Source organism: Heterodontus francisci, chromosome 27 (genome assembly GCF_036365525.1).
Source record: "Heterodontus francisci isolate sHetFra1 chromosome 27, sHetFra1.hap1, whole genome shotgun sequence".
NCBI lineage: Eukaryota > Metazoa > Chordata > Chondrichthyes > Heterodontiformes > Heterodontidae > Heterodontus > Heterodontus francisci.
In genome coordinates, this window is record NC_090397.1 from 56,936,738 (window position 1) to 56,958,284 (window position 21,547).

General features: G+C 43.5%; 1 protein-coding gene across 2 annotated transcripts in view; it reads right to left on the bottom strand.

Moving 5' to 3' along the window:
- Positions 1 to 3,786: 3,786 nt before the first annotated feature.
- Positions 3,787 to 21,547, bottom strand: part of klhdc10 (kelch domain containing 10) — a 40,711-nt gene continuing 22,950 nt past the window's right edge. For both annotated transcript variants that reach the window (XM_068059423.1, XM_068059422.1), the window contains 6 exons: positions 15,911 to 16,059; positions 13,719 to 13,803; positions 12,743 to 12,809; positions 6,226 to 6,273; positions 5,141 to 5,280; positions 3,787 to 4,190 (listed from right to left, as the gene is read on the bottom strand). In XM_068059423.1, the coding sequence (XP_067915524.1) occupies positions 3,981 to 4,190; positions 5,141 to 5,280; positions 6,226 to 6,273; positions 12,743 to 12,809; positions 13,719 to 13,803; positions 15,911 to 16,059 (699 nt within the window). In that variant the 3' untranslated portion in view covers positions 3,787 to 3,980. The remainder of the gene's footprint in view (positions 4,191 to 5,140; positions 5,281 to 6,225; positions 6,274 to 12,742; positions 12,810 to 13,718; positions 13,804 to 15,910; positions 16,060 to 21,547) is intronic.

Sequence of the window (21,547 nt, forward strand, 5' to 3'; positions counted from 1 at the left end):
AGCAGTCAACAGCAGCCAGAGAAAGATAGCACCATATGCAGACTATGATTAATTGAAAGGTAATTTTAAGATTCAACAGTAACTAAACTTCAGTAATAAAAGTACAGGTTCTGGATTAATATGCAGCCAACTTAATGAGCAAATTTTAGTGTTTCCTAAAGCTGGATTGTGCTATTAAATCACAATTCAAAAATATGCTCCAGAAACCACTATTCAAAAGGAACAGTGAACACTGATCTCACATAACTTCAGTGCCCCAGTCACTGAAGGAGTGGTACTGAGGTGTCCTTCATTGAGGACAGGTCACCTCTCACCAATTCAAGGGTTTGCTCCAGTCAAGCTTAAACACCTTTCCAATAACAGTCTGCATGGGCTTGTTTAAGCTCTGGCTGATGCCAGATGAGTTTACTCACACTGCAGTCAGTGCCTTTTCACTTTGTACAGAAATCTATGCAGTGTTAAGATACTTTTCCCATTAGGCAGGTTCAAACCCTGCATAACAAGAAATTAAAGCAAAATACTACAGATGCTGGAAATCTGAAATATAAGCAGTAACTGCTGGAAATATTCAGGCATATGTGGTGAGAGAAACAAGAGTTAAAGTTTCAGGTTGCTCACCTTTCATCAGAATGCAGCTTAAAACCTTCTCTTTCTAGAAAGTGAGCTAATGATTCGAAAGATGGTACAATTGTAGGGGGGGGGGGGGTGGGTGTGAGGGGGTGAAGAAAAAAAAGTCACTTCTGATTGCACTTTTCTTAGGGGTGTTCCCTGGGTAACAGGCAAAATCAGGCAGCAAGGAGACAGCCTCTGACACTCACTGCACACAGTACATCAATAAAACTAAAGAGTCTGCTGACTCATTTAATAACACACCCTCCTACCTCAGTACCAGTGTGTAAGTAGGTGTTATTATTTAGGCACACTGCACAGAAGTACATAAAGGGAATAACTTTCATCTTTAGCACACCCATTTTGAGAAGGATAATTTGGAGTTCCTGCTCTTGATTGCTGACCATTGCTGGAATGGAGCATTCTGACTAGGGGTAGCCTTATACCTGAAATGCTTACCACCACTCAAGGGATGATAAATGGCCGCTGAGGTAGGAGAGTACCTCACAGGCCTGGAATGATACCCCAGGAAGCTGTCCAAATCTTGGGAGGGACCAATCACTTTTACTGAGTGATAGAACTGTTGATATAAAAAGGCCACTAGCTGGATTGCAGATACTCAGGGACTGCAGTATTTTGAAGCTAGTCATAAACTCAAGATGAGCAACTCAACAAATCATTCATGCTTTTATTAACAATTTTACAAAAGATGAGGAAGAAAGAAAACCTTGTAACGATTTAAAAATCAAATCTGGACAATTGAAAAAAAAATTTAAAAGGACTGACCCACTTTTAACATTATTTTTAAAATGGGTTTTTTGAATAAAGCCTCATCCAGTTTTGCAAACAGTCAGTTTGACTCCAGGAAGAATTTACAATTCTGAAGATTCATTAAAACAGGCCTCTGTTCAAACATGCCAATGTCTACAAAAGCAGAATAGGAACCAGTTCAAATCCCAACCACCGCATTCACCCAGAGGAGAAAAGTAAGTTCAGTGAACATTTCTGACATACACGGGAGGCACTGGCATTGTGTTAACACATACAACTTTCACCACAGCAACTGATCAGTTAGCTGGTTAGAACCCTCATGTGAGCACTGGCAGATGCATTAAATATACTATTTCCATTGGAAGCTTTGAATTGCAAGTTTTTAAACTAATTTACTAGCTGCAATCTAATTTCCTGCAACGAGACTCACAAAACATTCACAGTGCTCTACATTGCTACTGGTTGTTGATGGTTGGCTAATTGATACAAGTGAGAACACTTAAAGACATCGTGATTGGAAATATTCCAGACCCGAGCCCAAAGATGAAGCTAGGAATTCCTAGCTCTCCATCATGGATCAGATTTACTACAAACTCTTGATATTGTGTAATATCCATTGTACATGGAAGTCTCATGATAGGGGGACCTAAAGAAGGGCAGCTACCACAGCAGCTCCCAGTCACAGCACTTAGAGCATTTTATTTAGTTGCTGCCATGTTCACAGATGTGATTGAGCAGACTGGCTAACTATATAGTGTTAAAGTAAAGCAAGCCACAGAGTTAAAGTTCAAATTAAAAGACAATTACGCACAAACTAACTGCCACTGACGGGGCGGGGGTTTGTGCAGAGCATGAGGGTAAGGAGTTACTGAAAGACAGGAACAGCCTGGCCAAATTGAGCAGATTTCCAAAAAGAAATGCTAAGTTCGCAATTTCGATATGCATCAGTGCAGTAGGGGTGGGGGAAAGAACACTGACTTAGGGAGAGGAAAAAGGGCTAATAATACCTCTCGAAAAAGAGAGGAAGCCTGAAAAGAGGATGGTGACATTAGGCTGGAGGTTGGGGGGAAAAAAAGAGGAGAGGGGGAGGAAGAAAGCAGACACAAAGACAGCGAGCTACACATGCCAGGTCCAAGTAGGGCAGAGGGGCAAGTTGGCCTGAGTAAGACACAGATATATACACACACACACACTAGGAGGAGGGAGAAAAAGGTTACAAATACAAGAGGATTTGTTCCCCACTTTCTTGGACCTCAGAGGCAACTGGATTTCCCATCTCACAGCAGCCCCAACCTTGCTTGAACAGGCCCTGGCCCAGCACCTGCCTTCAAACCCCAGGATTACAACTCAGTGACTTCTCTGTTCTTCCAAGAACAGCTGACCATTGGTAAAAGGTCTATTTTTTGGTAGTGAGATGGCAGCAATAGGGAAAGGGAATCCCAGAAACCTCTCAACGATCGAGTCAGATTTTGCTTTCATTGTCATCAGAGCTGCATAAAACAGTGAAATGCATCACTGAGATTTGCACCCCCCACCCCTCCGTCAGATCATGAACCAGCGAGGATAAGTGATCTGATGTGGAATGTGACTGGTTGCTGCTCAGACTGGCACATTCGCTGTCTAAAATGCCACAAATACCATTTTTCCACAACAAAGAAATTCATGGTACCTACAGCACAATTTAGCAATGGCCCCAGCTTTCCTGTGTGATCCATCAGCCAAAGACATGCTGTCCCCTCACACTGACCCAAGCCCTATATTATCTGATAAATATTGAAAGGTTAGCTAGGACCTATGGGTGGAGGTGCGGGGGGGCACCCAAACCAAGGCAGTAAGGTTAATGAAACATCTCAATGTTTCTTTCCTTTTACTAACACATGAACAATCATAGCTTTATATTTAAAAAACCACACGTATACACGACAGTAAATCGAATCCAAATCAGCATGGCTGAAACAAACACAATTGACATTTAGCAGAATCAGAGCAGACTCTGGATTTGTGAAAAGTACTCACGGTGATTAAAACAGCGTTTAAGGCAATTACTTGCTGGGTTTTTGGCTCTTGATGGGCAGAAGATTTAAAGGAGATGGGACTGGGATGGAGAAGCAGATCCCCCAGCCAAAAGAAATTAAAGGGAAGGGGGAAAAAAAACAAAAATGCATGAAATCTGAAATCGAAACAGAAAATACTGGACATGCACTGCAGGTCGGTCAACAAAGTCTGTAAAAAAAAAAAAAGGCTGGTGTTTCAGATAAGACCATCAACATTGCGAAAACTGCCTCTTCCAGAGGCTAACTGACCTGCATCTCAGAACTGGAATAACCCCAGAGTCAGGACAAGCCTGCTGAGGGCAAGAGTTTAAAAACACCATTGTAAAGTGGGCTCCACTTGTCTTGTGAGGAGGGGCCGGGGGATGGGGCAGTCAGTCCATGTCACTTGATGCGACCAAATGACAAGTTTTAAAAAAGTAATGAGGCATCTAACACTTATGGCAGATAAGGCTTTGAGGAGTATTCTTCCCAGCAGCTTCCTCCAACACTGCCCATCACCCATATTGCAGAATCCATGTCCCTCTCTCTACCTCCTTCCTCTGGCAGTCACTTCAGCCTCTCCACAAGTCCCTGCGTGAGTCCAAGATTGAGCAGCTGAGTAGTGGAGAACTGTGTTAAGTGTGGGAGACTCTTCAGCAGTCTCTCCCAACAAAGTTCAAACAGGCTGGGCACTACCAGCCAGATTTTATAGAGTGAATCAGTCCGCTTATTCTCATGGATGTTGACCACTCCACCATGGACATACATGCAGCCAGCCTGAAAAACATACATACACAACAGAAACGATTAGCAAGGATGCTCAGCTTGTGCAGAACTGCCACCAGAGGGAAAGTCATGCAGCATCACACTAGCATTTCAGTGAAGCGGTCTGCAGGAAATCATCATTCAGTACCCATTTGAACTACGAGATAAAGGAACCCCACTCAGCTCTATTCTTCCAGATCCCCAAGATTGAGTTGCATTGGGAGACAGCATTTTGTACTGTGATCGAAACAGATTACCTGGAACTGTGTTCAGGGTAGATCAATAGAGACAAACTCTGGAATCATTCAAGAGGCAGCTTGATGCTATTTGGGGAGGAGAGGAGTGATACCATAGGCTGCTATGGAAGGATGAGCAGTGGCATCCCCTGACTGGCAGCACCCTACAGGTGTCGGTCGTGGGGCTGTTTAATTTTTTGTTTTGAAACGACCTAGATGTGGGTGCCGAGGGAACGATCGCCATGTTCAAAGCTGACGCGGACATTTCTGCAAGTGAAAGTAAATGTGCTGGGGGAATGGGCCAAACTCCGGTAGATGTCCTTTAAGTTAAAATGCATTGGACAGGATTAATACTAAGTGTACACTATATGGCACCAAATTAAAATCAGGGGAGAAAAAGGGATTTTGCCATTATTGTTTGTAGCTCTCTGCAGGTTCATGACCAACGCTGAGAAGCAGTGCCAAAGCAAAGAGGGTATTATGTTGCATAAACAGAACTATTGAATATAAAACAAAATATTCTATCTTTTTCTTGGACAAGACATGAATCTCACTAGGGTGGCAGTAGGTTAAAAGGGAAAAAATTCTCAAGCTTCATTAAGCATCAGTGATTCCTGCTGGATATCAAAAGGGATGGGTGTTGGACAAAGACAGACTTGGGAGCAGTGATACTGACTGTGGTTTACAAATAAACTAGTGGAGGAAATTTTACTCTGAGCTACTCACTGGGGTTACAGCTGCACAGTGGAAGTAAGCTGGCTCTGGCATTTCTGCAGGCAGCTTAGTCCATTGGAACGTGTGTAAACTAAGCTTCCAGAGATCCCCAAGTATCACCTCACCATTATATCCACCACACACGTACACATCTGCAAAAGAAACACAGGGTTCAGCAATCAAGCACCTGCTGTTGAAAACTGAATCAAGAACTGCAGTAACCCAACAGCTCCACATCACAAGACAAAAGAAAAATAACTTGTATTTACACAGCAACTTTCTCAATCTCAGGATGTCCTAAAGAGTTTAGCAGTAATGTAGGAAACGTAGCAGCCAATTTGTGTACAAGTTCCCACAAACAGCAATGTGATAATAACCAAATAATCTATTTTAATAAAAGCAAAATACTGCGGATGCTGGAAATCTGAAACAAAAACAAGAAATGCTGGATTCACTCAGCAGGTCTGGCAGCATCTGTGGAAAGAGAAGCAGAGTTAACGTTTCGGGTCAGTGACCCTTCTTCGGAGTTCCGAAGAAGGGTCACTGACCCGAAACGTTAAATCTATTTTAATAGTCTTTGCTAAAGGATAAATACTGGCCAGTACACCGGGGAAAACGCCCCTCCTCTTCTTCAAATAGTGCCATGGGATATTTTACTTCCACCTGACAGGGCAGATGGGTGTCTCAGTTTACCATACTCAAACCTGGATTATCATGCTCAAGTCTCCAGAGTGGTACTTGAACCTATGACCTTCTGACCCAGGTGAGTGCGCTACCCCATGTTACAAAACAGAAGGAACAAAAAAAAAGTTTCCATTAAAAAAAAGCATAAGTTTTAGGTGACTAGTTTAAGAAATTGCCAGGCAGCCCCTGGCCATCACACCACCCAAAAGGGGATTGTTTTATTTTGATTCTTAAACTTGTATCAGGAAGACTGAAAACACCCAAACATCAGAGTTTCTCTAGTACAAGAGAAACCTATTTTGCCAAATGTATAGAAATGCAATACAAGACACAATGGCAGATACAAAATTTACAACCGAGCTATTTAGTCTTTGGTGCCAAACTAAACATTCTTGCCAATAGCTCCCACTTACCGTGCCCTATTTGTACACAGCTATGACATCTTCTGGCTGCAGGAAAACCTGTAAGAAAAACAAATCCGGTTAGGAACATGGCCCCAGAATGATCAGGTGGAGATTGTTTGGAGTACAGGGCAAGATAATCAGCTTCTATTGAGCTCATGAATGAAAAATGTATGTAGTTTCTAACCACACTAGAAAGCTAATCACCAGGGAAAATTTGCACCATTAAAGAGCATCTCTCATCTCCCCCTTGTCCATCTGCAACCTCCAAAAACCTTTTATCCCTTCCTGTGCCTCTAACTTGACCTTTTGTGCAGTATCACCTCTCCCCCAAACCTATCACTAGCAGCAAAGTCTGCAACGGTCTCTGCTCTCGTACTCTCTGGATGATCCTGATCCTCCCCTCCCTTAGGGTTTCACTACTGGATCTAGTAATGGGGAATGAACTAGAACAGATAAAAGTAAAAGTAGGGTAACATCTAGGCAATAGTAACCATAATGTAATATACTTTAATTGAGAAAGACACAGGTATGACAAAGACTAGCGTAATAGATGGGTGAAGAATCAATTTTGAGGTGATAAAAATAGAACTTGGGAAAATAAAATGGGCAACATGAACAATGATGTAGATCAGCCATGGAAAACAATTAAAATGATGTTCAGAGTCCAGGAAAAATATATTCTACTTAAAAAAAACTAAAAACTAATGGGACACCATGGAAGAATAAAGACAGGGACAATTGAGGATAAGGAAAGAGGCATATACCAAGTACATGGACAGCAGGAGGGAGCATGACAAGGAAGGAGATTAGGAGAGAAGTTAAAAAAAACTATTAGGAAGGCAAAGAGCAGCTGTGCAATTAAATGATTAAGAAGCACAAAACAAAATAGCAAAATACTCTACAGATGCATAAATAAGAGCATCAGACTGGAAATCTGGCCATTAAGGGATGAACAAGATAAAATCACACAGAAATAAATAGTGAAGTGATAGAAGATGGATCGGGTGGATGTGATATTGCATGAACCACATTTTAAAATAAAAGGAGCAATATTAAGTAATCAAGCTCAAGGGGATAAAACCAACACACCCTCTAATTTTTTTTTTTTTAAAATATGCGACCGATTGATTTAAGTATGCGGTCCCTTTAAAATTTTGCACACGGCCACAAATGCAGTAACTTAAAAGGGACCAACTTGTACGCAGCAACTTTCAGGTTGCTGTACAACCAAGCAGTTTAGAGGGAACATTGGATAAAACCCCTGGTCCAGATGGATTGAAGCTGTTGTTATGCACACTCCCACCTGCCAAGAATGAGGCACATTAATTTCACCATACGAACATTGATTTTAAACTGTTGTTGGAGTGAAGACATTACATGTTTGAAGATCACCAGACAATTGGTTGGAAGAACATTTGCATACAAAAAGAGACAGTGCTTGGAGAGATAAAAGAATTGCTCACTGATTCAATTAACAGATTGGTCTGGGCAATGGTTCCACATCTCGTCGGCAAGAGACAGCCCTACACCACCACCCTCCCACCCCACCTACTGCTTGGAAATCCACAAAGGCAGGACTGGTTAAACCGGCTGGTCACATGGCCGACCGACTGACCCGAGCTTTTGAATGAGACACAGGGCAGTTTGAATGCAGACGGCAGTTTGCAACTGAAGCTGAAACAAGGAAGCCTCTCTCCTGGCTGTGTCTCTCGCTTTCTCCCAAGCCACCGGACCCACAGAAGACACCAACCTCGAGAGAGAAAAGACCCAGACACCAAAACAAGTTGAAGCATAAACTGGGCTCCAACGAATTGCAAAACTTACTGGTAACCAAAGACTCCATATTGAACTTAAAGGACTAATTATAACCTAGCTATTGCCTCAAACTTTTCCTCTTTCTGTCTCTATCTGCGTATGTGATTATCTCATATGCATGCTAGCGTGGTCACGTCACATATTCGTAGTCATTAACCAGATTAGAGTTTAAGATGAATAAACTTCCACCTTTCTTGTTTAAATCTAAGGAAACTTGTCTGATTTCTTTGCCTTACAATTGGAGTGAACAAGGATTCACTGAGGGGGGGAGCTAAAAACATAGTGTTTTAAAATTAAACCCGGTTATGTAAACAGGCAAAGGCTGAGAGGGAACTCCTAAACCCCGTCTCACCTGGACCTAACACTGTGCATTTAGAATCTAGAAGAGATATAGCAGAACCACCACACCTTCTCAAGGGCATTTGGGGATGGGCAACAAATGCTGGCCTTACCAGCAACACTCACATCCCAGGAAATAAAAAAAGCACAATTTTATAAAAAGATGCAGTGCCAGATAATTGACGGATAGCTAATGTTATACCTATGTATAAAGGAACAATAAACCTGTCAGCTTATCAGCAGTAGGAAAAATGGAATCCCTACTAAAGGAAAAAAACAGAAAAACATCTAAGAACCAAAAATATAATGGGTAATCGACAGATTTCAAAAGGAAAAGTCTTGCTTGACCAACCTCATTGAATTCTTTGAAGAGGATACAGAGATTAGATAAGAGTAATGCAGTAGATGCAATTTATCTAGATTTCCAAAAGGCTTTTGACAATAGACTAATGAATGAGGTCACAGTGTGTAGAGTCAAGAGACAAGTAGCAGAATGAATAGTTAGCTGGCTGCAAGATGTAAAGCAGAGAGTAGGGGTATAGGGTAGTTATCCATTATCCAGAGTGAAAAGTGAGGTCCCACAAGGATCAGTACTAGGACTGCAGTTCACAAGTTATATTAAGTATTTGGAATCAAATACACAATTTCTAAATGAATGGATGACCCCAAGTTTTGTGGGAGGGATGGTGAAGGGGAAAAATAGTCAGTACTGAGGAGACTGCAACAAGTTACAAGACAACATTCATAAACTTACAAAATGGGCATATAATTGGCAAATTAATTTCAACACAGAAATGTGAGGTGTTACATTTTGGCAAGATAAATAAGGAGGTTGCAAAATACTTGGAAAATAAGAATCTAAATGAGGCACAGAAGAAAAAGGATCTGGGAATTCAAATAGGCAAATCACTAAAATCAGCAACACGGGTTAACACAACGACATTTTCAAGTTGGCAGGCAGTGAATAGTGGGGTGCCGCAAGGATCAGTGTCGGGGCCTCATTTACACTCCATATTAATAACTTGGATGAAGAGAGAGAGTAATGTATTTAAATTTGCTGATGATACAAAGCTCGGTGGAAAGGTATAGAAACATAGAAAATAGGAACAGGGGTGGGCCATTCAGCCCTTCGAGCCTGCTAGGCCATTCATTATGATCATGGCTGATCATCCAACTGTAACCTGTTCCCGCTTTCCCCCCCATATCCTTTGATCCCTTTCGCCCCAAGAGCTATAGCCAACTCCTTCCTGAAAACAGTGTGTTTTGGCCTCAGCTGCTTTCTGTGGTAGCGAATCCACAGGCTCACCACTCTCTGGCTGAAGTAATTTATCCTCATCTCAGTCCTGAAAGATTTACACCATATCCTTAGACTATGACCAAGGTAAGCTGCAGGGAGGATGTAGAGGTGCTGAAAAGATATATAGAGAGGCCAAGTGAGTGGGCAATAAGATGGCAAATGGAGTATAATGATGTAGGGAAGTGCAAAGTTGTTCACTTTGGTCATAAAAAATAGAAAAGCAGAATTTTTATTAAAAAGGTGTGAAACTGGTAAGTGTTGATGTTCAGAGAGACTTGGAATTACTCATACAAGGAACGCACAAAGTTAACATGCAGGTGCAGCAGGCTATTTGAAAGGCAAATTCATGTTGGCCTTCATTGCAAGGGGATTGGAGTACAGGAATAAAGTAGTCTTACTAAAATTGTACAGGGCTTTGGTGAGACTGCACCTGGAAAACTGCATACAGTTTTGGTCTCCACATTTAAGGAAGGATATACTTGCACTGGAAGCAGTGCAGCGACGATTTACTAAATTGGTCCCTGGGATGAGGGGGTTGGCCTATGAGGAGACACTGAGTAAATTGGGTCTATAATTCTCTGGAGAATAGAAGAACGAGAGCAATCTAATTGAAACATACAAGATTCTGAAAGGGCTTGATAGGGTAGAAGCTGAGAGATTGTTCCCACTGGTCAGGGAATCCAAAACATAGGGACAGTCTCAGGACAAGGGGCCAATCATTCAGGACTGAGATGAGGAGAAATTATTACACTCAAAGGGTTTTGAATCTTTGGAATTCTCTACCCCAGAGGGTTGTGGATGCTCCATCATAGAATACATTTAAGGCTGGGATAGGAATCAAGGGATATGGGGAGCGGCAAGAAAGCGGAATTGAAGCTCAAGATCAGCCATGATCGTATTGAATGGCGGAGCAGGCTCAATGGGCCATATGGTCTACTTCTGCTCCTATTTTTTGTGTTGTATTGAAAAGGCAAACCAAGCATTAGGGTTTATTCCTACAGGAATGGAACTGAAAAGTAGATAAATCATGCTAAGCTTGTACTGAATTTTAGTTCTTCAAGTGTGGTCTAACCATGTGCAGTTCTGGTCACCATATTATAAAAGGGTTATGGAGGCACTGGATGGGGTATAATAAAAAGATTTATATACCAGAAATGTAAAGTTATACTTACCAGGAAAGGATAAACTGGTTGGGTCTCTTGAGAAGGCTGAGGGGTGACCTAATAGAGGCCTTTAAAATTGTGCACATTTTTGATAGAGTAGACACAGTGCTTTCACTTGTGGGGGAAAGAAAAGCTCGAGGCCTTCAATATAAGTCACCAAGAGATCAAATCGGGAATTAAGAAACTTCTTCACCCAGAGTAATGAGAATGTGGAACTCGCTACCATAGGGAGTGGTTAAGGCAAATAGTTTAGATGGCATTTTAGGGGAGGCTAGATAACCATGAGGGAGAATGGAATAGAGGGTTACGCTGATAGAGTTAGGTGAGGAAAAATGAGAGGTGGCTCGTGTGCAGCATGGACTGGCTTGTTTGTGTGCTGCATATTCTATGTAATTCTACGTAAAGACTTCTCAAAACCCATCTTTGCAACCAAGCCTCTGGTCACCCCTCTTAATCCCCCTCTCCCTGGTTCAGCACCTTTTAGTCATATTTTCCACCTTTGAAGTGACTTGGGATGATTTTTTGAATGCTTATTTAAAAGCAAATGGCTGTTGCATCCCTGGAGTAGGAGAAAATAGTTTCTTCATTTTAAAAGACAAACTTCCAAAAGAAACTGCTGTACGAGGCTAAGTAAACTCAGGCTGGGTGTAGGGTTAAAGCAGCTGATTTTATCTTGTGCTTTTAAATAATTTCCTTTAAAAGATCGGAGTTTTAAAGATATATATATATATATATGGCTCACATCCCATAAGCATTATTCAAAGTGACTCCTGAATCAAAGCCCCAACTCTCACTGCCTCGACATATGCTGCATATCTTCCCATTCCACCAGCCTATGAAATTTAAATGCAGAGAAGTGTTAGGAAGAATGAGGAGAAACAATACAAGATAAAGGGTACAATTCTAAAGGGGGTGCAGGAACAGAGAGAGACCTGGGGATATATGTGCACAATCATTGAAGGTGGCAGGGCAGGTTGAGAAAGCAGTTAATAAGGCATACCAGGATCCTGGGCTTTATAAATAGCGACATTGAGTACAAAAGAAAGGAAGTTATAACGAACCTTTATAAAACTCTGGTTTGGCCTCAACTGGAGCAGTGCCCAATTCTGGGCATCACACATTAGCAAGGAAGTGAAGGGTTTAAAGAGAGGACGCATAAAAGATTCGAGAATGGTTGCAAGCATGAGGAACCTCCATTATGTGGATAGACTGGAAAGCTGGAGTTGTTCTCCTTAGAACAGAGAAGGTTGAGATGATTCGATAGAGGTGTTCAAAACCATGAGGTGTCTCGACAGAGTAGATAGGGAGAAACTGTTCATTGGTGTAAGAGTCCGGAATCAAAAGGACACAGATTTAAAGTGATTGGCAAAAGAAGCAAAAGGTGACACGAGGAAAAGTTTTTTTTTAATGCAATGAGGGGTTATGCTCTGAAGGGGTGGTAGAGGCAGATTCAATCACGGCTTTTCAAAAAGGGAATTGGATAAGCACCTAAAGGGAATAAATTTGCAGGGCTATGGGGAAAGAGTGGGAGTAGGACTGGCTAAATTGCTCTTGCAGAGAGCAGGCACAAGCTGGACAGGCCAAATGGTCTATTATTGTGCTAGAACCATTCTATGATTCTATTCTCTGCCTCCTGAGGTTCACCAGCAGTCTAATAGCTCACACATGAATTGTCACTTGGGTAGGGTGTCCAGCACCTGTTAGAACTGCACTCCAAGCAAGAAGGGGTTGATTGGGGCGGGGGGGGTGGGGGGGAAGAAAAGAGGTGTGAGGATGGAATGGAAGACGACAGATGGGAGGAGGAAGATAAGTAGGAAAGAAAAATGGGCCGAAATTTAAAAAACAAATTGCAATGGTTCAACGTTCCTTCCCTTTGCATACTTTTAGCAAAAACAGTATATTCAAGACTTGCCTGCTCTCTCCTGTGGTTTTGTTTGCATTTCCTCCCACGTGTTAGTCTCCAAGTTATATGCATGTATCTGAAAGTGAAGCAAGTCTTGGATTGAAATTTTTGAGGAAGGGGAAAGAAACATGAGAATTAAATTTATATTTCAGCATTTTCCCCCCGTAACTCCCCTGTATTCCACCTACCACAGAAAATTATTATAGAATACTGCAGTGAGAAATATTCTAGATGCAGACACTAAATCTTTGAACATTGAGAGAAGGTCATTCAAACCAGAGTTTCCCCCTCTATCCAAGTCATCCAACTGCACTTCAACTCCTAATATCCATAGTTACTTAACTGGTTTAAAAAAAAAGGTGGAATTACTCAAGTGTTTTAAAACACACTTTCACTAGTTTAAATTATTATGCTATAGACCAGATTTACCTTCTAGATTCAATATACTTGCCCTTGGGTCGATTCTGGTTGCTTCTGCACATGATCTCCCCGTGTTCAATCTATTCCCTTCATTATGCAACTTTGTTGCTCACTCTCCTAATTTATAATATTTTACATTTGTCAGTATTAAATTTCATTTGCATAACTGATCTAAAACCTTCTGCACAAAAAAAAAAATTAAACCCTATATTCACAATGTTGTGCAGATAGAATGCAACACTGGCCCAATCGTTGATTTTTGGAGTATTCCATTCGGCATTCCTGATACTCATGAGTCTTCCACTCATCAACTCCCCTCCAGCCTAACACTGACCCCTGGGATATTCCATTTTGCATCACCACTCCTAGTCTCCAGCCTGACAGTGACCCTGAATGGAGACCAACTTTCCAAGAGCAGTCTGATAGCCTCCTCTGCAATAGTTTTAATTTTAACCTACACGGTCTTTAACAAACCAAAAGATCAACAATTTTTTTTTTTATATATAAACCTACAACAATGTCCTGCTTGTTCCAGGATTGAGTGACAGGGGTGATCTCTCCCTACCTTATCCAGCGGGTATGTTGTCCATGATGTTCCCCCTCCTAATATGTATATTCTTTGTCCGTCCTGTGCAATTTCATGTCGGTACCTGAAAACACAAGTAGCCCCAAACATTCTTACTTGGCTGTGCTTCCACCCCTGCACCACCCTGACTACTTGAAGCTGTGCAGGACAGCCCAGCTGCCCCATTACTGTGGTCCTGAAATGGAAGAACCCAAATGCAGGATCCAACAGTACCCCAGCTGGCCTCCCTGCTTCAACTCAAAGCACTCCAGTCTGCATTTTCACTCACTCAGTCTGGCACCTTAGAGGTATCCATATCCCACTAGCTCCCCAAACCCAGCAACCTAGCTTCAAAATTCGTAGCAATCCAAGGTCTCAGCACACTCCCATATTAATGTTCTGCTCCTCCTGCCTTATGTCCACACATATACACACACCCACCCACCCCCAAATCCTCCTCCTCAAACACCAAGCTTCTCCTTTTCTACCATTTCCTTTGCTTCAGCACTGGTGCCCATTCATTCAGTCCCCTCCAATTCCTCAGACCTCTTCTTTGTGTCTTTGGTTTCCTCAACCAACTCATTCTACATTTCCTATCTCCAAATGGTTTGTCCTCAAGACTCGAGCACATAATCCAGGTCAACACTCAGCCATACTGAGGGACTGCTGTACTGGCAGGGGTGCTATCAGATGAGACATTAAAGAACAACCACCCCAGCTTCTCCAGTCCCTCCACACAACTGAAGTCCCTCATCCCTGGTACCATTCTATTAAATCTCTTATGCACCCTCGCCAAGGCCTTGACATCCTCCTTAAAAGTATTGTGTCTAGAATGGAACATAATACTCCACTTTCAATTTCTCAATGTTAAATTTCATCTGACAGGTGTCTGTCCATTTTACCTGTCACTACCCTCCTTGTGGTTTACTACATTTCTAGGTTGAGTCATCTGCAAGCTTTAAAAAAATGTCCTGTATTCTCATGTCCAGGTCATTAACATACAAAGAACTTGGAGTTGTTCTCTTGCATGTAACGAGCATGATGGAAAAGCAAGTTAATGTTGACGAGTGGCTGAGTCAGAGAAGGGAAAATGCTTGGCTGAATCCACGGTTGTACAGATCGCACTGGGATTGTGGTATGGCTAGGGGAATTGGCCTCAGGCCCTCTGGATTAGGGAGGGGAACGCAGACAGAAGAGAGCTCTCCCGATCACTAAAGTAATGAGAGGTGCCAGAAGTGGGAGGGGGAATAAGGTTGTCATCAGGCCCAATCTTATCCTTACCCTGAGCACCCTTCAACACTCAGCACTGATTGTTGAAATTCTGGGAAGCATCCAGTGCCTGTGGAACCAGAGATCAGGAAGCTAGTGAGAAATTATATATAGGAACAGAAACTGATATAGTAGGAGTTAAAGCCTGCCACCTGGCTTAGTACAGTCAGTCAGGGGCCTTTTACTACAACAGGTGCAGTGGTGTTGGAATTAGCCACATAAATATGTTACTGGCTGGACTTGGTGCTACTGTAAACAAAAAAAAACCCATTACAACCAACAGAAGATATTCTGTTTAAAAGGAAGCCTACTGCAATGCCAACTTCACTATGCTACTGTAGTGGACATTTATATACAAATAGTTTTATTTTAAAAATTGCACTTTTTGATTTGTAGCCTCTTTGAAGGTGTGACCACACACTAGGTTACAGTTGTGTGCACGGTGTACCCTTGTACCTTGTCCTAGGAGCCACTCTTCACATGCCCTCTATCCCAGCAAGAGGGATACTCCACTGAGGAGTATATCCCAGTGAGTGGAATATTCCATTGTGGAGCCCATCCCAATGAGATGCTAGAGGGATACTCCACTGCAAATGTGTCATCATTTCCACCCCACCAAATGTGTGAATCTAAGCGAACCGTCCACTCCCAAAACAGAGTCAGAATCCAGCGTTTGCTGGGACAGGCTGTGCACTTCAATATAGGCAGGGATCAAAGCGGGGCCCTTCCTGCTCGTGGCTAGTCTCAGTGGAGAGACTCAAACAATGCCCAAGCCAGATTATCCCTTTTTGATTAAAAAATAATCATTTTTAAAAATCCATTGCACTCAAGAGATGCAAAAAATGTACACAGTCTAGCCCAAGATCAGAAGCCCATAAATGCCAGTTGATTGAGCGCCGCCCCAATGATCAGCTATGACTCACCTTTCTTCAGGTAAATCGCTAGGAGGGTTATTTGGTTTTAGCTGAATCCATTCCCGAGCTGTAAGGTCTAATCGGTGCAAATCTGTGTTGTAAACATAACCAGTCGTCCCACCAAATATGTACAGGTAGCCATTTATGATCACCATCGCCTGGAACGGTTAAAAGCAAAGATACATAGATGAAGGACTAAGACAGGGGGTCGGGGTGGGTTGTTCAAACTGCAGCTCATGTACCAAATGTGGCCTCTAGCCCTGGCTCTGCAGTCCGAGGTTCTGCTTCTATTTTGTTTGTTCTGTTCAAATGGTGTAGGACTGGAGGTTTGAAAAATGACTTTTTTTTTTAAAGCAATGTTGCCTGCACTGGTGGATAAATCCTAATTATAACACCAAGAGCTGTTAGTGTCTGCAGCTTGAGATATATGCATATTAATAGAAACACAGTTAAACTTCGAGACCCAGAACCCACATTGTGCAAGAAGTCAGATCGATCTGTCTGGGTTAGATGTGCTTTTAGGACACGACGAGAATTATGAATACTTTTCTGGATCTTTTGACTGACCAACACCTCATTTCTTTTGAGGTTCGCTAATATATAGCATTCTCTGTTTCATGGCTTTCCACCAAAAGTCAGGATAGAGGGTCTCGCTGTCTGCCTACCCACCCCCCCCTTGCGAATAGTAAAGTTTGAAAACCACTTGACAAGAAATGATAAACCTTTCCTTTATTAAACAGTTAGCCCCTCCTCCCGAGCCAATTTCTACAATCAATCAGAGATGGCACCTACACCTGGAGAAAAACAAACCATTAAGTACCAACTGCCTACATTTTATAGCACTGCTGTACGATAATGGGCAGAGGCATATGATCAGATACTAGTTGATTTCCCAGTATTACACATGAAATTCAAGACAATGCACAGTGTTCAGGTGAGGCAGGGTTGAAGGGTAGGCGAATAATTGGACTGGGGCATGCAGACATAATTCATGGTCCATTTGAAAGTCATTCATTCTGTCTTTATTTTCAGATTTCCATTATAAAATGCTAATGTTCAGACCATAATGGAAAGTGACTATGTAAACAGCTCACACTGCAATTACCCCTTCCTACTAGCAGGAATACTGTAGCAAAGCTGTCAGGAAGCATGGGCAAGTGCAAGTTTTTTGATCCATTATGGATATCAAAACTGCCAATTTTCTCTTAAGATTTGGACTACTCCTTGGGGTACAGCTCCACCTGCAGTAACCACCCTCTGGTAACCTGGCTCAGAGGCAATTATTCCTTTATAGGCTTCAAACAGACTATTAGAATGGCTCTGCAGTCAATGCCTAAGCCTGTCTTCATCCAATGCTCTCACATGCACTTTGAGGTTGCAAGATAACACAGTCAGCTGCAGGAACCTTGGTTGACTCCCCCGACCCTTTCCAACTCGGAGGAATTAAGATGGATTGTTGCTCCTTCCCTATCCTTATAATGTGGTGCCTGACTAGCAATTGGGGAAAATTGATGGGGCAGTGAACTGAAGGGGCGGATGGATGGGCGTTTGCAACAATCTAAAGTTATTTGTCTGCCCAATTTAACAGGAGCTGAGCTAGCTGCACACTTGGGAGAACTGAGTGAACTCATTTGCAAAACACAAGTGCTTTTGTAATGTAGCAAATCAAGAACAGAAGGGTGAAGTGACCTATTCCGATCTGTGTTTTGCTGAGCACAACACAAGTAGTTGTAACATAGCAAAGCAAGAACAGATTATGCTTCCAACTGCCTCAGCATTTTCAGGATATATCGCATCGTGCCAAATCACCAGCCTGGTTCTTATTCAGGCTGAGCAATATGCAGCATTATTAAAAGGATAACAAAAATATTCAAAATTGATAGAGTAAATTTTTTTTTTTAAAGTTACATATCCAGATAGTGAAACAAGAACAGATTAAAATTAAATTTGTGGGCGGCGCAGTGGTTTGCACCGCAGCCTCACAGCTCCAGCGACCCGGGTTCAATTCTGGGTACTGCCTGTGTGGAGTTTGCAAGTTCTCCCTGTGTCTGCGTGGGTTTCCTCTGGTTTCCTCCCACATGCCAAAAGACTTGCAGGTTGAATGGTAAATTGGCCATTATAAATTGTCCCTAGTATAGGTAGGTGGTAGGGAAAATATAGGGACAGGTGGGGATGTGGTAGGAATATGGGATTAGTGTAGGATTAGTATAAATGGGTGGTTGATAATCGGCACAGACTCAGTGGGCCGAAGGGCCTGTTTCAGTGCTGTATCTCTAACTACTGAGGCGAAATAATTACTTTTTTTTATAAAAAAAGAGTTAAAAACACAAAACATAACACTACTGACAGTAGTAGCAATGGAAGGGGTAGGAAAAGGGGAGTGAGCAGATACGTACTATTATTCGTTGGCCTCCTTGTCTCGAGAGACAATGGGTAAGCGCCTGGAGTGGCTATAAAGGCCAATTCTAGAGTGACAGACTCTTCCACAGGTGCTGCAGAAAAATTTGTTTGTCGGGGCTGTTACACAGTTGGCTCGCCCCTTGCGCTTCTGTCATTTTCCCTGCCAACTGCTAAGTCTCTTCGACTCGCCACACTTTAGCCCCGCCTTTATGGCTGCCCGCCAGCTCTGGCGATCGCTGGCAACTGACTTCCACTACTTGTGATCAATGTCACAGGACTTCATGTCGCGTTTGCAGACGTCTTTAAAGCGGAGACATGGACGGCCGGTGGGTCTGATACCAGTGGCGAGCTCGCTGTACAATGTGTCTTTGGGGATCCTGTCATCTTCCATGCGGCTCACATGGCCAAGCCATCTCAAGCGCCGCTGACTCAGTAGTGTGTCTAAGCTGGGGATGTTGGCCGCCTCGAGGACTTCTGTGTTGGAGATACGATCCTGCCGCCTGATGCCAAGTATTCTCCGGAGGCAGCGAAGATGGAATGAATTGAGACGTCGCTCTTGGCTGACACACTTTGTCCAGGCCTCGCTGCCATAGAGCAAGGTACTGAGGACACAGGCTTGATACACTTGGACTTTTGTGTTCCGTGTCAGTGCGCCATTTTCCCACACTCTCTTGGCCAGTCTGGACATAGCAGTGGAAGCCTTTCCCATGCGCTTGTTGATTTCTGCATCTAGAGACAGGTTACTGGTGATAGTTGAGCCTAGGTAGGTGAACTCTTGAACCACTTCCAGAGTGTGGTCGCCGATATTGATGGACGGAGCATTTCTGACGTCCTGTCCCATGATGTTTGTTTTCTTGAGGCTGATGGTTAGGCCAAATTCGTTGCAGGCAGCCGCAAACCTGACGATGAGACTCTGCAGGCACTCTCCAGTGTGAGATGTTAAAGCAGCATCGTCAGCAAAGAGGAGTTCCCTGATGAGGACTTTCTGTACTTTGGCCTTCGCTCTTAGACGGGCAAGGTTGAACAACCTGCCATCTGATCTTGTGTGGAGGAAAATTCCTTCTTCAGAAGACTTGAACGCATGTGAAAGCAGCAGGGAGAAGAAAATCCCAAAAAGTGTGGGTGCGAGAACACAGCCCTGTTTCACGCCACTCAGGATAGGAAAGGGGTCTGATGAGGTGCCGCTATGCTGAATTGTGCCTTTCATATCGTCATGGAATGAGGTGATGATACTTAGTAGGTTTGGTGGACATCCGATCTTTTCAAGTAGTCTGAAGGGACCACGTCTGCTGACGAGGTCAAAGGCTTTGTTGAGATCAATGAAAGCAATGTAGAGGGGCATCTGTTGTTCGTGGCATTTCTCCTGTATCTGACGAAGGGAGAACAGCATGTCAATGGTCGATCTCTCTGCACGAAAGCCACACTGTGGCTCAGGGTAGACGCGCTCGGCCAGCTTCTGGAGCCTGTTTAAAGTGACTCGAGCAAAGACTTTCCCCATTACGCTGAGCAGGAAGATTCCACGGTAGTTGTTGCAGTCACCTTTGTTTTTATGGGAGGTGATGATATTGGCATCGCGCATGTCCTGAGGTACTGCTCCCTCGTCCCAGCACAGGCAAAGCAGTTCATGTAGTGCTGAGAGTATAGCAGGCTTGGCACTCTTGGTTTTTTCAGGGGTAATGCCATCCTTCCCAGGGGCTTTTCCACTGGCTGGAGAATTAATGGCATCACTGAGTTCCGATTTTGTTGGCTGTACGTCCAGCTCATCCATGACTGGTAGAGGCTGGACTGCATTGAGGGCAGTCTCAGTGACAACATTCTCCCTGGAGTATAGTTCTAGGTAGTGCTCAACCCAGCGGTCCATTTGCTTGCGTTGGTCAGTGATTGTGTCCCCCGATTTAGATTTGAGGGGGGGGGCGATCTTCTTGATGGTTGGCCCAAAAGCTCTCTTAATGCCATCTGATATGTCCGGTGTCAGAGGCCAGCTGAATATGACTGCATAGGTGTTGCCAGTAGTCATTTGCGCAGCGCCTGGCTGTTCTCTGTGCAGTGCTTCTGGCTGCTTTAAGTGCTACGGATGTTAACTCGCTGGGGGCTTTCTTGTAGTTCAACAGTGCAATGCGCTTAGCGGCTATGACAGGTTCCAGCTCTTCAAAATGAGATTGAAACCAGTCTGCATTCCTCTTCGCACGTTTGCCATAGGTGGTCAAAGCTGACTCATAGATGGCGTCTCTGATGTGGGCCCACTTGGTCTCAGCATCCCCTGTGGAAGTGTTTTGAAGGGCTTTTACAAGTGAATTTAGAAATTTTTGTAACAGCTGTGGATGAGAAATTCTGCGCGGGTGGCCCTTCTGCTTGGAGTGATGCAGCTTCTTTGGTTTGAGTCTAACCTTGCTGCACACCAGGGAGTGGTCGGTGTCGCAGTCCGCACTGTGGAAGCTGCGTGTGATTTGAACACTCTAAGGAGGCTTGCGTTGTGACGATGAGGTCCAGCTGGTGCCAACGACACGATCTTGGGTGCCTCCATGAAACTTGGTGACAGGGTTTCGTGAGAAAGAACGAGTTGGTGATGCAGAGGTTGTGATAGGTACACAATTCCAGCAGTCTCTGTCCATTCTCATTCATCCTTCCAATGCCATAGCGCCCAAGACAGGAGGACCATGAGTCATGGTCAGCCCCAACCCTGGCATTAAAGTCCCCCAGCAGGAACAGGTGTTTGGTGTTGGGGATGCTACTAATGATATTATGGAGTCCCTCAGAGAACTGGTCTTTAGCTTCAGGTGGGGAGCAGAGTGTTGGAGCATAGATAATGAGTAGGTGTACTGGACCAGAGGCGGTGAGCAGTCGGATGGACAGTATGCGTTCCGAGCCATTTGAGGGAAGCTCTATCATGCTGAGCAAAGAGTTTCTGATGGCGAAGCCCACTCCATGCTGTCTTGGTTCTTCAGGATCCCTACCATGCCAGAACGTGGTGTAGTCTTGCTCTGTTAGAGATCCACCCGCAGGGAGGTGCGTCTCCTGAAGTGCTGCAATGTCTACATTAAGTCTACTGAGCTCGTTGTTAATGATGGCGGTCTTCAGAGAATCGTTGATTTGTGGAAGGTCTTCAGACAGGCCAGGACACATAGTTCTGACGTGCCAGCTTGCAAAACGAAGGGCTGGTACCCTCTTTCCTTTTTTCGTGCTGTTTGGTGCGGTGTTGCAGTCCACTTTTCGGGCAATGACCCTGAGCTTCAAGCACCCATTGAA